Source organism: Xenopus laevis, chromosome 5L (assembly GCF_017654675.1).
Source record: "Xenopus laevis strain J_2021 chromosome 5L, Xenopus_laevis_v10.1, whole genome shotgun sequence".
In the NCBI taxonomy this organism is placed as follows: Eukaryota; Metazoa; Chordata; class Amphibia; order Anura; family Pipidae; genus Xenopus; species Xenopus laevis.
The window spans coordinates 33,952,265-33,970,969 of NC_054379.1; the positions used below are offsets into that span (position 1 = coordinate 33,952,265).

General features: G+C 38.4%; 1 protein-coding gene across 6 annotated transcripts in view; it reads right to left on the reverse strand.

The window, feature by feature from the left end:
* vrk2.L (VRK serine/threonine kinase 2 L homeolog) overlaps window positions 1-18,705 on the reverse strand; it is a 67,710-nt gene that overhangs the window by 29,059 nt on the left and 19,946 nt on the right. For 5 of the 6 annotated variants that reach the window (XM_018261644.2, XM_018261647.2, XM_018261641.2 and 2 more), the window contains 3 exon segments: window positions 15,364-15,472; window positions 14,019-14,111; window positions 9,556-9,688 (listed from right to left, as the gene is read on the reverse strand). In XM_018261644.2, the coding sequence (XP_018117133.1) occupies window positions 9,556-9,688; window positions 14,019-14,111; window positions 15,364-15,472 (335 nt within the window). 6 annotated transcript variants of the gene reach the window in all.

Here is an 18,705-nt window from a genome sequence, read left to right on the forward strand (position 1 = left end):
AACATTTGGATAAAATGTCTACAGGAGACCGCTTTTCTGTAATTCTGAGCTTTCTGGATAACGGGTTTCCGGATAACAGATTTCATACCGGTCAGTTTCATCAGTGTCAGTTTAGCGACTCACAATGTTTTTGTACTGTTGGAGGAAAGCAGGAGAACCAGAAGAAGCCCCCATACACACACACACAGAGGGAATATAGAAACTCCAAACGGACAGTGGCCTGGTCACAACTGAAACCAAGATGGCAGCTCAGCAAGTGCCACAGCAGATCCATCTCTCTCTTTCACTATAGCGAATTATCTGTCCAAGTTCAAAATCAGAGACATTCAGGCACATATAGCTTCTCAGAAACAGTAGCACTGCTTTCATATTGAGTGTGCAGTTGTTTATCATATGAGCATAGCACATAAGGGGGGATGAATGCTGCCTGCGAGCGATGGAGCACATCCAGCTTTATCTACTTGCCACGCTACAAGTCAATCTTAGAAGTCTTATAGTACCTAAAAAAAAACCTTATCTAGATCCTCTACAAATTTTATGCGTATCGCAAAACAAAATTACCATTTTAAAGAGTACGGCAGGGACAGATATCTTCCTGCGTTCATTTAGATCGGGGAGATGAGAGAGAGACGACTTTCTGGCCCGGGGGTTTGTGTGGGGCATGGCCAGTGGAACAAACACTATTACTGTCTGTAATCGTATGCCTTCCCTGTGCTGCCCCCACAACTCTGCCCCCCCCCCACATGTCATTATAAGAGCAAGAAAATAATCCTTAGTGTTTCTATTTACCTCATTCTATTTGCCCATTAGCTTGTGCGTAGTTACCAGTCTTTACAATCAATCCATTTATTAAATGTGGGATATCTACAAAGAAATGAACTATTGACCACATGCCTCGTGATTGGGGGGGGGGGGAAATCTATAGAATCCATTGATTGAAATCTCACATTCATTATTGGTAACAATGAGACAAATTAAAAGGGTGGCTCTGATGCAGAAATGATTACCAAGCCATATAGTGCATGGGCTGTCAGAATGTAGGGTGGCTCGTGAATGTGCTGGGGGGCTTCCCACCAAAGAAATTAGGCAGAATTGTTTTTATTGGTTATTCGCAAACATGCATTCTCCCCCCCCCAAACACAAATACCAACTTACAGGAGAATTCAACCTGTAGTTTAAAAAAACCCTAACCTGCGTAGACCCCTTCCCTCCTGCCCCTAATTTTTTACTCACCCCTCCGTGCAGATTCTGGCCTCAGCATTCACGGCAGCCATCTTCTTCTTCTCCGGTGATCTTCCGGTCCCGAACAACTGCGCATGCGCCAAAAGTCACGAAATTTCCGAATGCGCTGAAACTTCAGAAAAAAGATGGCTGCCGTGAACTCCAAGGCCAGAATCTGCACGGAGGAGTAAGTAAAAAATTGGGGTGGGGGGGATGCGGGGCGCAGGTAGGCTGGAGGGGGGGAGGGTTTTTTTTTAGTATGGGTTGAATTCACCTTTAATAACAATTCTCACTAAAACCTATTCATTTATTTAGTACAGGTATGGGATCAGTTATCCAGAAATCTGTTATCCAGAAAGCTCAAATCACGGAAAGGCCGTCTCTCGTAGACTCCACTTTATCCAAATAATCCAACTTTTTAAAATGTTTTCCTTTTTTTTGTAATAAAACAGTACCTTGTACTTGATCCAAACTAAGATATAATTAATCCTTATCGGAGGCAAAACCAGCCTATTGGGTTCATTTAATGTTTACATGATTTTCTTTTAAGATTTGAAGATCCAAATTACTGAAAAAAACGTTATCTGGAAACTCCAGGTCCAGGGCATGCTGGATAACATGTCCGATACCTGTATATGTTTTAATAGAAGACTTATGCAACAGAAATGTATATCTTAATATGTGTCTTATATATAGCAATATTAATAAATATTTCTGTTTTACAGCTTTTTCGCATACATTGGTGCAACTTAACGGCCCTGGCTCCCCTGCACAAAAATCTTGGGAGGGGCCCGGCCACCCTTGATCTGCCCCCACCAGCAACCTTCGCATTCACTTCCCCCACTCCCAGCCAGAACAGTGCCTGGGGAGTTGGGATTTATATAAAATGTAGCGTAAACAGACCCTTCATTCTGTGCCCCCATGATCCCCAGGCCTCCCCCGTGTCTACTGGGTCTGCTCCTTATATAGTTGCACCATTACGATATCCCAAACATAAAATATGGATTCAGCCTGGATTCTGCCTTTTTCAGCAGGATTCGGTTTTGGCTGAATCCTTCTGCCTGGCCGAACCAAATCTGAATCCTAATTTGCATATGCAAATTAGGGACGGGGAGGGAAATCGCGTGACTTTTTGTCACAAAACAAGGAAGTAAAAAATTTTTTCTCCTTTCTCTGCTAGCGTTCATTCGCACTCTATCGCCAGGCGACTTTTTACTCTGGCAAACGATCGTTACTCCGCAAATTTACTAAAGTGCTGATTTCACTAAACGTTACCTCTTTCGCCAGAGTTGACTTTGCCACCTCAGACCAGGCGAAGTGCTAAAAAGGAGCTAGATCTTCCTCAATCTTCTGTCACTTACATCATATCCTGTGTGCCGAAAATGCATTAAAGTTCCAAAAACGCTGGCGACTTTTCTTTTTTGAAGCAAAAGTCCTAACAAACTTTTTTTGGGTAACCAGACATTTCATAACATATGGAACATTAATTTTACAGTGGGCTCATGTGTAGGGCATTATATTAACTCTCTTGTCTTTATTAAGGTTCCCTGGACATTTGTAATTAAAAGTGGTAACTACAAGCACTTGCACCAACATTTATAATAAAGGCCTCCATACAACTTTAAATTACCCGCCGTATGCAAATTGACCTAAGCGCAAGATCACTAGCGAATTCTCGGTCGGCACAACCGTACGGTAGTGAATCTTCGCTTTGAAATGCTCGCACTGCCGAAGTAACGCTAGAGAAATGTCGCCATCGTTCATTGCCCAAGGAGCGGCTTCGCATATTAGTGAATTAGCGTAGTGGTAGCGAATTTTCGCCTGGCGAAGTGGTGCAATGTGTGTAAAGCGGTCGCTGGTGACAATTCGCCCTTTAGTAAATCTGCCCCTTGGAGTCAGGAAGGAACTTTTCCCCCTCTGAGGCTCCAAATGAGGTTTTTTCTGCCTTCCTGTATCAACTAGCAGTTAGGCAGGTTATATATAGACTTTAAAGGTTGAACTTGATCTACGTGTGTCTTTTTTCAATGTAACTTACTATGTTACACATTTCTTTTCTTTTTTCAGTGTGCGTTTCCCAAACAACAGGTATGGGATTCCTTATACAGAAACCAGTTATCCAAAAAGCTCTGAATTACGGTAAGACCATCTCCCATTGAGACCATTTAAGCAAATAATTCTAACTTTAAAAAACAAATTAAACAGTAGCTTAGACTTGATGGTAACTAAGTTGAATAAATCTATATTAGAGGCAAAACAATTCTATTGGGTTTAGCAGACATGGTATGGAGATACAAATTACAGGAAGATCCCTTATCCAGAAAAACACAGGTCCCAAGCATACTGGATAACAGATCATGTATCTGTATCAGCAACTATATGTTCCATTAACAGTGGCTGTTCAGGGACAGCAGAACTCAGAGCAGTATGCCAGCCTATACCCCAACTTATAGACGGACAATGCTGCGGAACTCTAACACCCATAGTAACCAGTACTCACAGCAGTCAGTTCAACTCACAAACTGACACATTGATCTGGTTTGATAAATGAGTTGATTCATCAAATACTTTCCTGAATTTTTTTTAAAGATACTTCAAATGTTGTACCGTATATACTCGAGTATAAGCCGACCCGAGTATAAGCCGAGGTACCTAATTTTACCTACGAAAACTGGGAAAACTTATTGACTCTAGTATAAGCCTAGACACAACTACAGCCCTGTCTCCCAGCAGTGCACATTCTGCCAAAGCGACCCCCCCAGCGATCAACCGGACTTCTTTGCAAAGTTGATGGTGACAGAGAATTGCCAAACGGATTACTGTGTGCATTGTCCCACTGCCCCACTACCATGTGCAGAGGGTGCTGTGTGATATTGCAGTCACTGTTAATCTTTCGTATAACCAACAGAGGGCGCTGTGTGATATTGCAGTCACTGTTATTCTTTCCTATAACCAACAGAGGGCGCTGTGTGATATTGCAGTCACTGTTAATCTTTCATATAACCAACAGAGGGCGCTGTGATATTGCAGTCACTGTTATTCTTTCATACAACCAACAGATGGCGCTGTGTGATATTGCAGTCACTGTTATTCTTTCATACAACCAACAGATGGCGCTGTGTGATATTGCAGTCACTGTTATTCTTTCATATAACCAACAGAGGGCGCACTGTTATTCTTTCATATAACCAACAGAGGGCATTGTGGGATATTGCAGTCTCTCCCCAAGTGTACTGTTGGTATAGGAATGATTAAAAGTGACTGCAATCTCAGCTACTCGGGTCTGGTACCGCTGACCCGAGTATAAGCCGAGGTAGACTTTTTCAGCACATTTTGGATGCTGAAAAACTCGGCTTATATACGGGTATATATAATACACAAGAGCCATGTCTATCCTGTAAATTATATCCTTATAAACGGTGCTTAGTGATGTCATCTGTTATAATCGGAGCATAACTTATAATATTCTTATATTTTATAATAGGGGCGGGTACTTTTTTCACTATACAGATTTGTTATTCACATAATAAATTTAAATATTTCAATATTTGTACAGGTTTAATAATATCTATGAGTAGATTGCTTTAGAGGTTCCCCTAAGGGATTCATCCCCATTGCTTGAGAAGCCCTAGTACATAAAAATGATTTTACCTATCTATATAATAATCTAACATATTCCTATAAAAATTAAACAACATGAAAATATGGCAGCAGCAGCCAGATACAGGCATGGAAAACCCGTTAGCCAGAAAGCTCCAAATTACGGAAAGCTTGTCTCCCATAGACTTCATTTTAACCAAATAATTCAAATTTGTAAAAATGATTTTCTTTTTCTCTGTAATGATAAAAAAAGTACTTGATCCTTATGGGTGGCAAAACAATCCTATTGGGTTTAATTAATTTTTCAATGATTTTTAGTAGATTTATTTTATGGAGATCCAAATTAAGAAAAGACCCTTTATCCGGAAAGCCCCCATACCTGTATCCAACTATTTACCAGTTGCCTACTTTTTCCTCCCTACTTTAATACAGTTTACAATGTGTAGTACAGGTATGGGATTCGTTATTCGGAACCCCGTTATCCGAAAACACGTTATCCAGAAAGCGCCGAATTATGAAAAGTCAGTCTCCCATAGACTCCATTTTTTCCAAATAATTCTGATTTGTAAAAATGATTTCCTTTTTCTCTGTAATAATAAAACAGTAGCTTGTCCCAACTAAGATCATTGTTCCTTATTGGAAGCAAAACCAGCCTATTGGGTTTATTTAATGTTTACATGATGTTCTAGTAGACTTAAGGTATGACGATCCAAATTATGGAAAGATCCATTATCCGGAAACCCCCAGGACCCGAACATTCTGGATAACAGATCCCATACCTGTATCAAACAAGACCGTAATTGTTTGTTTAACTCCGCATATACCAGCAGCCCTCACCTAAACTCTATACATTTCCAGGGTGGTTCATTACAGCCACAGCCCCATTTTCTTTTTCTCTGCGGTTTAAAGACAAATATGGACAATGTGAATTAAACTGCAGTTTTACAGATCTGTGTAAAACTCCTATTTTTCCTCCTGTATAATAATTCAATTGACTTTTTGTCATGGTGACAGAGCAACCGAGCAAGTTGTGCTGCATTGACCACATTGATTCAGTCGTTGTGACAACAGCAAAACTTTCTATATTTTAAACGCTGACCTTCCCGTCTGCTTCGCTACTAAACCTCATCTTGGGCGGGCCTTTTGGCCTTCTGTTGGATTGAGGCTGCGGTGTAATAAACAACGAAGGTTTAATTAATGGTAAATGAATACAAGACATAGGTTATGACTTTAACTAATTAGGGAATTGTTGAATTAAGTCTGCCTGGGAATGCAAGGCAGCGCAATCAATATCCAATAAAAGGACTGTGTATGTAATTTAGCTGGAAATGTGTTTCCAATACCATCAAAGTGAGTTTAAGTAAGTTGAATATATAAAAGGCAACAAGGACACATTTAAAAATGGCAACACTTAAAAAAGATGAACATGAAATCACCGCCATAGTTCATTTTAATACGAATATATGAGAAAATAATTGCACAATAGGATTCAAGCTGATGCTTCTTGATAGATTGGACGGTGCTCTTTTTTTACGTTATTGTTGTAAGCTCTAGTGACCACAATATATCCTATTAAAAGGAATATCAATATGTAGCATCAATTTATTCTATAAAATGCCTATTAATTTCCAAATTCTGAACTTGTGTCCCTGCTATAAACAAATGTAATGTACAGGTATGGGACCTGTTATCCAGAATGCTCAGGACCTGGGGTTTTCTGGATAAGGGATCTTTCCGTTATTTGGATCTCCATACTTTAAGTCTACTAGAACATCATTTAACCCAATAAGCTGGTTTTGCCTCCAATAAGGATTAATTATATCTTAGTTTGGATCAAGTACAAGGTACAGGTATGGGACCTGTTATCCAGAATGCTCGGGACCTGGGGTTTTCCCGATAAGGGATCTTTCCATAATTTGAATCTCCATACTTTGTCTACTAGAAAATCATTTAAACATTAATTAATCCCAATAGGCTGATTTTGCTTCCAATAAGAATACATTTTACTTGCATGTTACTTGCGATCCACTGGTTGGGGATCACTGCTGTACATCATGCTGCTGTATGAAAAATACACATATATAATAAACACATGACACTTTCTGAGAATGGAGGGAGTAGCCCAGTTAGATCAGTACTTTGGTGATGGTCTGGGCAATCACTCTCGTTTATAAGCCTAAAGCAGGGAGAAAGGAACGAGCCTGTGCATAAAATCAATGCTTTGGTTTTGGCAAACCTCTGACCTTATAAAATGCTACTGGTATGGGGGAAGGATCAAGCCCATCTTAGCCAATGCCTTGGTCTGGAGACACTGACCCCGAGACATGCTGGTTACGCAGGGAGATGCCAGAAAAATCTTGACCAGAGATAAACAGTCAGGACCACCATATGGGGTTTACCTTGATGTGGTATGGTGGTTCATCAATTTTATGACCATCATTTTGTAACTAAAAACTGTTTTGCACAATACATGAATTAGCTTAGATACTAAATCCATTTGTGAAACATGGGGCCAGGGAATGTGCGTTGATCATTTTTTTTTCCTTTTTGAATGTAGGACTGATACAGTGAGTAATGGCTGTTTCCCATCCAGCATTATATTGTACATCTGCTAACACATCACTTTTCTGGTGTTTCTGGACTTTCACTTCCTTGGATCGAAACAAAGGAGCATTTATCAATAGAGGGCTGCTAGTTTCCCTTTAAAGGAGAAGTAAACCCCTTATTAAAAAACCCTTCCCTACATAGACCCCCCTCCCTCCAATCTAGCTGTCCCTTCCCCCCCCCGGGCAAATGCCCCTAACTTTACTTACCCCTCGGTGTAGATTCACGACATTGGAGTGCACCGCAGCCATCTTCTTATGTTCGGGAAGTAAGTTCTGTATTGGCGCATGCGCCGAAAGTCACGAAAATTGCCGAAGCGCCAGAAGAAGACCAAAGAAGAAGAAGATGGCGCCTGTGAACTCTGATCCCGTGGATCTGCACCGAGGGGTAAGTAAAAAGTGAGGGGCATTTGCCCAGGGTAGCAGCTAGGCTGGGGGGAGGAGGGAGGGGGGTTTATGTAGGGTAGGGTTTCTCTTAATAAGGGGTTTACTTCTCCTTTTAAAGCTAAACTGCAGAAACCAGTGAAGAAACTGCAATTGAAGACAAGCACATATATTAGGACTCACTTACAATCACACACAGTACAACTGCACGCATAGTCGCAACTGAACTTATGCCATTCCCACTGAAAAAATATGTGCTGTCATTTCCATCCATATTGGTGCATTGTACTCAAGTTACAACAGGTGTTAACTGCTACACAGGAATTCTGGGAACAACTTTATTGTGTGCAATTTGCGGCATAATTTTGTACAGGTATGGAATCCATTATCCAGAAACCCATTATCCAGAAAGCTCCAAATTAAGGCCATCTCCGACAGACTCCATTTTATCCAAATAATCCAAGCTTTTCAAAATGATTTCCTTTTTCTCTGTAATAATAAAACAGTGCCTTGTACTTGATCCCAACTAAGATATAATTAATCCTTATTGGAAGCAAAACCAGCCTATTGGGGTTATTTAATGTTCAAATAATTTTCTAGTAGACAAGGCATGAAGATCCAAATTACGGAAAGATCCATTATCCAGAAAACCCCTGGTCCCAAGCATTCTGGATAACAGGTCCCAAACCTGTACTTTGCACTGCATTTGTACATGAGCATAAACCCTGTGCCCAGCAAAGAATCACTCTCTCTTAAATTCCAGATATCACATTTGAAGGGGTGATTTACCTTTAAGTTAACTTTTAGTATGTTATAGAATGGCTAATTGTTAGCAACTTTTCAATTGGCCTTCATTTTTTCTTTTTTATAGTGTTTGAATTATGTGCCTTCTTCTTCTGACTGTTTACAGCTTTTAAAAGGGGATGATTATTATTATCCCCATCTAAAGGACAAATGCTCTGCAAGGCTACAAATGTTTTGTTATTGCTACTTTTTATTACTCATTTTTCTATTCAGTCCCTCGCCTATTCATATCCCAATCTCTTATTTAAATACATGGTTAAATACATGGTTGCTAGGGTATATTGGACACTAGCAACCAGATTGCCAAACTCCTCTGAATAAAAAACGAAATAACTCAAAAACCAGAAATAATAAAAAAATTAAAACCAATTAAATTGTCTCAGAATATCACGATCTACATCATACTAAAAGTTAATTTAAAGGCGAACAACCCCCTAAATACACATTTTAAAAAATGAGTGGCACAGAGTTGACCTCCTCCACCACCAATAACACTACAAATATAAACAGAGTATAAGAGATTTCCTTTAGCTAATTTAGCCTGTCTTTGTATAAAATAATAAAGGTTTCCAAAACAATTTCAAGCACTTCAGGTTTCCAGTATACAGAGAAAAGAAAATGCAGTATTCTGTACGACCCTAATAAACACAATTTTATTTAGGGATGTGCAAGAACCTTGGTCCTGTTTATATTTAATGACCTGTACAGACTGCAGCCAGGTGAATTAAGTGCAGATTTCTTTTAACAGCCTTTTTTTTTAAAGAAATGGGAGGTGTGAATAATACGTTTTCCCTGCTATACAACCTGCCCTGCTTTCCTAATCATTAAGGTGTTAAACCGTGCTCTTAATGTGTGCTCAAGTAACAGGATCCGGTTCACATTCTCAGTACAAATTGCATATTCTTAATTAAACCACTGATACAATAATAAAAGTGAAAGAAGTTACCAACTCCCTTGTGGGCATCTAAACTAGTAAACTCAATGGTCCCGTTGTGGCCTTTTCTTGGGTTTTCTTTATACTCTTTGTGGTTCCCATTGGGGCAGTATCTGTAAGAAAGTCCATAATCTGCAAGATAAACCTGGAAGACAAGAACAGATAAATGAATAATGTTTTTGTCCTTTGGAAGTATAACCTTTATAATTAAGCCTTAAGAAACTTAGAGGTTGAGGACAAGCACTGATCTACATTTTATTAAACCAAATGGTACCTCAAGATAATATATGAGCGTCTGGGGGCTATAACCGTTACCCTTCTACTTTCAATCCTTCCCATCACAGTCATATCTTGTTTCTGAATTTAGCTGCTTTTCGGAATCTTTTTGTTCGCTCCCTAGCCTTCATCTCTCCAGGTGGGCATCTACACATCATAAACGCAAATGTGTCTTTTATATGTCCTTTTCCAATTTTTTTTTTAGAAGCTCTGGCAATTACACTAAAATTAGAATTCCTTGGTATATCACATTATTATTGAAATTCATAAGGACTCAGTGTATAACCGTATTAAAGTTACTTCAGTCAGCGAAACAAACAGGTGAAGTTTGTCCATTGTGCAAAGAAACAAAATTGGAAAACTTTTTGGGAGGTTAAAGGGGTTGTTCACTTTTAGGGGGTTATTTATCAAAGTCCGAATTTATCTCAATATTTTCTGAAAAAAACTCAGCCCAAATTGCCTTATTTATTAATACACTTTCCCAAAAAATTCGTTTGCGGGAAAGAATCCGGAAAAATCTGATTTTTCATGATTTTTTCTGCTTTTTCATCCGATTTTCACGATCGTTTAGGATTTTTCACCCGAAAACTCCGAATTTTGCCCAAAAACTTCCGGTTATTGCCAAAAACCCAGCGCACATCAAAAAATCATTGGGGCTTCTCCCATTGATTTATATGCAACCTTGACAGGTCTGAGATGCCGGATTTTCAAATCCAGACTTATACATCCTCAGGGTTTAATAAATTCTGAAAAATTTGTGATTTTTTTTAAAAAGTCAGATTTTATTAAAAAAAAAAAGTGTGATATTCTGAAACAATTTGCAATTGGTTTCATTTTTTATTATTTGTGGTTTTTGAGTTATTTAGCTTTTTTATTCTGCAGCTCTCTAGTTTGCTATGTCAGCAAACTGGTTGCTAGGGTCCAAATTAGTATAGCAACAGGCAGTGATTTGAATGAGAATATGGAATATTCATAGGGGAGGGTCTAAATAGAAAGAGGAGTAATAAAAGAAGAAGCAATAACAATACATTTGTAGCCTTACAGAGCATTTGTTTTTAGATGGGGTCAGTGACCCCCATTTGAAAGCTGGAAAGAGTCAGAAGAAGAAGAAGGCGAATAATTCAAAAACTATTCAAAATAAATATTGAACAATTGGCCATTCTATAACATACTAAAAGTTAACTTTAATCAGTATTCGCCTCATACAGAGTTTGTAAATTGTGCTGCAGAAAAGGCAAATCTTGTTTATAATTCTGGTGGGCGTGCATCTGATTGTACAGCACAAAAGTTTTCCTGTTACAGGATCGGAAGTATAAAGCCAACAGAAATGCTATGTTTTCATTTCAACTGAATTTCCTGCAGTGGCTGCACAATAAAGCCATTCAATTTAACGTGTTAATATGTTAAAATCAACTCTGCGTGTTTTACTGCTTGAAAATCAAAAATCCCTGCGGTAAATAAAGTATAACTTATTCTAAATATAGGCATAGTTAGTAGGCAGTGCTGCTCCTTGCTGCAGTTCCGAGGTGGGCTACATTCAGCCGAAAATTGGATATTAAGAGGCCCATTTATCAAAGGTTGAATTTCAAATTCATGTGAATTTTTTTTAATTCAAATATACTCACAATTCGACTGGGAGGTTATTTAAGAAAAAATGTGAATGTCTAATATTCGATCGAATGGTTCCGACCCGAAAATTTTAATCGTATCTGATTCGTACGAATCAAGTTTTTGAATGTCAGGAAGGCTTCTAACATCTACGAATGGCTCAACGGACCTCTGCCTTCGACTTGTACATGAACTCAGCAGGTTTGAAGTGGCGAATATGATAAATCTCACATTCGAATTTATATTCAAATAGGGGGATTAAAATTTTAATGTGTGAATTTCGAAACTCAAAAATTCGAATTTACTATTCAGTCCTTGATAAATCTGCCCCTAGATATATGTTGATATGTATATTTGGTAGGGATGCACCAAATCCAGGATTTGGTTCCGGATTTGCCTTTATCAGCAGGATTCTGATTCAGCCGATTCCTCATGCCTGGCTGAACCAAATCCGAATCCTAATTTCATACCTTCCAACATTTTGGGGGGGGGAAAGGTACAAAAAAATTTGCCGCGCTCATTTTTGTAGCCACACCCCTTATCTACCATGTTATTTTACAAAATTAGGCAGGTTATGGAAGTTTGAGCATATTTCTGTGTTTTTTTTCCCAGTTATTACAGTTTTGCTAATGAAGGTGAATTGCCCTTTAAGATGTGAGTCTAACTTTTCCCAAGAGACCTCCTTATCTAAATTGTTGCAATTACTTATTTGCTTATCTCAAAATTATTACAAAGTATGTTAGTTGCACCTGGTGGCTGTTCTGAGCTCTCTGCCAAAAGCCAATTAAGTTAGAAACTTTGTTACTTTTTCTGGCTGTTCATTGCAGAGAAAGCAGGGACTTTTCAGTACAAACGCAGGACTGCGGGTTGTGAGCTGTCAAAAGCGGGACTGTCCCGCTGAAAATGGGACAGTTGGGAGGTATGTAATTTTCATATGCAAATTGGGGATGGGAAGGGAAAGCGCTTAACTTTTTGTCGCAAAACAAGGAAGTAAAAAAATTATTTTCCATGGTTTCCCTTCCCGTCCGTAATTTGCATTTGCACAGGCCACCCTGAAGCCGCCCAGTCTGTGGGTTTTGAGGTTGTCTCCAAGTCAAATGAGGGGCAGTGACACCCAGTAGGTATTGGGCCAAATTTTGTCCAGTGCAGGTGACATCACTTCCTGGCCCAACTCCCTCCAGCCATACTACCTCATTAGCTTCATTTAACTCTAGCCTGAGGCTTTTATTACAAGCTCTGTCCCATACCGTCTCCTTTGTTGATGTCAGATATGGAAAGGTCAGGCCTGGGTTTATAAAGTCATGTAAGCAGATCAGGCGTGGGTCACCAAACTGGATTATTAAATAAATATAATACAGAATACCCCAGACCTGGGCATCTTTTGTAGAGCAGCATGCCTCCTCAAAGTACTTTGTATTCATCATCATTTTGAAAGCTAGAGCCCACACCTTACTTCTCATTTACCTCATGAAAATGACTTTTCTTATGGTAATGGTTGGTTACTAACAAGGTAAAAATGTTGACAACCAGAATGATTGATTTCCAATAAATGCAGATTTAGTACATGGACAACTCTCTAGGCCAGGGGTCCCCAACCTTTTTTACCTGTGAGCCACATTCAAATGTAAAAAGAGTTGGGGAGCAATGCAAGCATGAAAAAAGTTCTTGGGGTGCTAAATAAGGGCTGTGATTGGCTATTTGGTAGCCCCTATGTGGACTGGCAGCCTACAGGAGACTCTACCTGCCACTATACTTATTTTTTATGCAATTAAAACTTGCTTCAAAGCCTGGAATTCAAAAATAAGCACCAGCTTTGGGGCAACGGAGAGCAACATCCAAGGGGTTGGAGAGCAACATGTTGCTCACGAGCTACTAGTTGGGAATCGCTGCTCTAGGCATACAGAGGAAATCTATATTGTACATATTTATTTATGCATACACACAGGTATGAGATCCCTTATCTGAAAACCCAATATCCAGATAGCATCAAATTAAGGAAAGGCCATCTTCCATCGAGTTAATTTTTAGCAAATCGCTCTATAATTAATATTTAGCTCTATTATTTTCTACTACAGGTATGAGATCGGTTATCATGAAAACCGTTATCCAGAATGCTCCGAATTATAGAAAGGCTGTCTCCCATAGTCTCAATTTTAGCCAAAGAATCCAAATTTTTCTAAATTATTTCCTTTTCCTCTCTAATAACAAGACAGTAGCTTGTACTTGATCCAAACTAAGATATAATTCATCCTTATTGGAAGCAAAATCAGCCTATTGGGTTTATTTAATGTTTACATGATTTTCTAGTAGACTTAAGGTATGAAAATCCAAATTACAGAAAGATCCATTATCCGGAAAACCCCAGGTCCCGAGCATTCTGGATAACAGGTCCCATACCTGTACCTTGTACTTGGTGGTACCTAAGCTGCATGAATCCACATCCGTGGCAACACTTAACCTGTAAATGTTATTTTTGTAGCCCAGGTCACAAGCATTCTGGATAAAAGATTCCATACCTTTATATACACATACAAAACACAAAGCTTTGAAATATAAGTAAGCATTAAAGAGTGTTACTGATGCATTGTTACCTCAGTCTGGTTGGTGTAGCTTAAAAGAATGTTTGCTGCTTTTATATCACAGTGTACATATTCATTTTCATGTATGAATTCCAAGACATCCAACTAAAACAAAGAAGATAAGCATTTTGTAGGTTTTTATTATTTTCATAAAAAGGGACTACGTTTATGACATGCCATAAACCTGCTAAGTTACTAATGTCCTGCCAGTATACAATAACATGACCTCATACTGTGAGATACAAAGGTGGGAAACAGCACTTTTGCTGTAAGTGTCATAAAATGGCACAAAACAAGATTTTTTTCTTAAGGGGATATTACCTCTCCATAAAATGCGGACATTGCACTCCCCAATTTTGGTGGCAACGCCTTTAATAAGGCCTTATGAGCCATGTAAATAGCCATGTAAATAATTTTTATCCCTAAGGGTAGGACTACACGGACGTTTTCGGCGGGACTGCACACTGCGTTTGCATCCGACAGCCGTGTTGCGTCGGATAAACAATGTGACTTCATCCGACATTTCTGTCTCTTGCCTTAATTCTGTCGCATGCGATTTGTTGCATGCGATTTGTTCCCCACTTTGCTACTCTCCAAGTCCTACCTCTCAGAAGCCATGTTTCAATATCTTGCACTGATGAGATCTAACAGGCTGTACCTGTGCTATAAACTAGTGGTTCTGGATGCATAGTTGGCCAAAGGGATACAAAGGAGTGCTTTGCATGTCTCCGCCCATGATGCCTTATGGGAGAATCAAAACTCTCATTTTTGGTATCTAGGCAGTGCTGTGTGTTTGGCATGAGACAAGTAAATACTTTCTGATTCCAGAAGGCATCACTTTGCATATAATTTATAGGAGTTAAATTGCAGCCCAGTGCAGTAACCCATAGCAGCCAATCAGATCTTCTCTTTAATTCGCTTGCTTGTACTACCAATCAAAATTAAATGCCAATTGGTTTCTATGAGGAACTTCAGTGGTGCAATTTATCACATATTTTAGCCCATTTCATTCTGATAGCAATGGTTTATTTGCTTTTGTGCTGTTGCACCCCGCAGTGCTCCTGTATTTCTGTCCGGGGCCTTCGTAAATAACCCCTGAATTTTTTTTGCCAAGCCTATGAACCACCCAGTATGCTCATTAGTGATGGGCAAATAAATAGCCAGGCGCGAATTTCCGTGTTTCGCCGCCAGCGAATAAATTTGTGAAACTGCGGCAAAAATCTCTATGGGAGCCTTCTGGATAATGGGTTTCTTGATAATAGATCCCATACCTGTATTTCCTGTATTTTATCACCTGAAAAAAATGTTCATACATTCAAAACTTTATAAGAAGAACTACACACACAAGCTAACTTACCATACAAATACCTAATTGCATAACTCTTTGCATGGAAAATTTCCCATTGTTTTTGTTCAGTATTGTTTGAAGATCCACACCGAGTCGATCCATCACCATAAACCTGTAACTATTACAAAAGTTAGTTAAATGTCATTCTTGAACTTCATACAGATAAGGGGTTAATAAACGAAGGTGCTAAATAATATACATAGGTGCTAAATTGCACCACTATTACCCCATTGCAACCAATCAAATCTTTGATTTCATTTGCTACCTTACACTACTGATCGAAATTAATTGCCAATTGGTTTCTATGGAATATTATTACCAATTTCTTACCTTTTTAAAGGGTTTCTTTGCTTCACTTTCCAAGTCCTAGGGTTTTTTTTAATCAAAGTCTGAATTTATCTCAATATTTTCTGCTACAAACTCCGATCAACTCTGCTCGGGTTTTTTTTTTTACGCTTATTTATTATTATATTTTCCCGAAAATGTGCTTTGCGGTAAAAAAAATAAATTTACAATTTTTAAAAAAATATCAGAATTTTTTGTGATTTTTGCATTTCGAGTTTAGTAAATAACCCCCTACTCTACAGAAGCAATGTTCTAATATCCTCCACTGTGAAGATCTATAAAGATCAAAACAGGCTCTCTGCAAGTTTGGACCACTTCATTTATAATCATTTCTGCATATTATTTATCAAATGTTGCAGTATTTATTACTAAATGCTTGAAAAAAAAAAAGCTGGAGACTGGATCCACAGAAAAAGCCTGTGGCTACCTTTCCAAAAAGTCACTAAACAGATAAAGGTGGTAGTTGTAAAGGCCAGCTGAAAAACCTATCCACTGCAATCTTTCACAGTAGCAAGATTGCTTTTCAGGCAGGAAAGCTCACAAATGAATCCGAAATGGCAGATTATTCTATACATAAATAACAGACAATTTGTTGCAACAAGGTACTGAAGAGACACTGTAATGAAATGTAAATGAGAGTCTTACAAGTGGAACGTGACCAAAGGCTGTGAATTTTAATAGGGGATAAGAATGTATGCCTGGTGTATGATTAAAGTGAAAGTGATAAGCTTCTCACTTTGTTACTAGGAATGCATAGTTGCTTTTATATGTTATAATGAGATCTTAAATCCAGAGCAGGATAATAGCTCCATGATTTGCACTTACTCCCTCCACCTTGCTACCACTATAGTTTTTTTTATTTTTTGGATATCATTAGCTACAATATATGCAACAGATATGGGTCTTTTTTTCCACAAAATATATCATATTCAGATAGTATGTAAAAATAAATAGGGCTCACTTATCAACAAAAATGAATAGAGTGCACAGTGTGCAAGGGTTTTGCCTTTTTTTTTTTTTTCAACTTTGTGTTTATTCAGGTTCAACATCTCATACAAAATGCCAGTGAATAGTTGTGATTTGCAAACCTGTGTCACAACATACAATAAAATAATATAAAAGTAATGAAAATAAAGTAAAAGAAAATAAAAGAAAGGGGTTTTGCCTTTTTTGGCCACAGTTTTTTCCCTAGTTCTAGCATAATAGTGGTCCAAAGGCAGTGATGCAGCGGACACAGTTTTACTTGTATTTTGATAGGAATGAGGCAAAGTTATGCTAAAAATCTGTTGTATTTCCATAGTTCTGCCTTAAAATTACCCCTGCTCCAGGTCATTTGCAATAATGTGCTGTGCAGCAAATTAAAGGGGTTGTTCACCTTTAAATTAACTTTTAAGGGCGTATTTATCAAGGGTGGAATTTCGAATTGAAAAAAACTTCGAAATTCTAATTCAAAAAGACCAACTGATATTAAGTCAAAGTTTTTTTGGTCGAATAGGTCAGTTTTCGATAGAATAGGTCCGAATTCGAATGATACAAATCGATGGAATAGCGCATTCGATCTAATTAATTTCAGTTTTTCCCCAACAAAACTTCGATTTTTCAAAGTCCACCAATTGACTCCAAATAGGTTCTAGGAGGTCCCCCATAGGCTAAAACAGCAATTCGGTAGGTTTTACAGTCGTATTTTTAGAGAGACGGTACATGATAAATGTCAATATTCAAATTTTTGAATCAAATCGAATTTGGACTATTCCCTAGTCGAAGTACACAAAAAATAGTTTGAAATTCAAATTTTATTTTCATTCAAAAATTCACCTCGACCTTTGATAAATCTGCCCCCTAGTATAATGTAGAGAGTGATTGTCTAAGATAATTTACAATTTAAAATTTTATATTATTTGTAGTTTTTGACTTATTTAGATTTTTATTCAGCACATCTCCAGTTTGCTATTTTAGCATTCTGGTTGCTAGGGTCCAAATTACCCTAGCAACCATGTACTGGTTTTAATACAAGACTGGTATATGAATGGGAGGTAGACTGAATAGAAGGATCAGTAATAAAAAGTAGCAATAACAATAAATTTGTAGCCTTACAGAGCATTTGTTTTTTTAGATGGGGTCAGTGACCCCCATTTGGAAAGCTGAAAAGAATTAGAGAAAAAGGGCAAATAATTCAAAAAATATAAAAAAATGAAGACCAATTAAAATGTTGTTTCGAAATAGCATTCTATAACATACTAAAAGTTAAATTAAAGGTGAACCACCCCTTTAATGCTACACAGGCATGGGCTGGTTGATGGCCAGTAAGGGATTAAACCTCACCTACCAAGATGTAAACCCCCTCCTCTGTAACTTTTAATGCGCAAGAATAAAGCCGAAAATTGATATTAAATAAACCAGACTCCTGAATGCCTTGATCAGCGCTCCGCAACGGTAAATGTGATTGATGTAGTAACCGGTTAGAAGTGAGAGCAGGAGATGGCGTGCATGGGATGAGCTCCGCCATTACCACATCGCTACTTTTTGTCACCTACCAAGGGTCTTCATAATTAGGGCTGGCAGGTGAGGGAATAGGTAGTAGGGAGGGGTGAGTGTCAGGTGGTCGAGGGTAGGTGGTATAAATACCTGGGCACAGCGGGTCGGTTATCCAGCGAATGTCAGCCAGCCGGGAAGAAACTTTGGTGCCCACCCTCCCACCCTGATTAGGGGGTAGATTTATCAAAGAGTGAAGTTAGAGATCTCCACAGTCCACAGAGTGAAATACAGCCACTCTCCATTCATTTCTATTGGATTTTTAAAAGCGTATTTATCAAAGGGTGATCACCATTTGAAAAATACTAGTGATGGACGAATTTCTCCCGTTTCAAAAAATTTGCGAATTTCCCAAAACATTTGCGGGAAAATCGTGAAATCTGAAAGTTATATGAGAAATTGTGGAATTCTGACATTTTTACAAAAAAATCATGAAAACCGGACATTTTCACGAATAATTGTGAAAATCAGAAA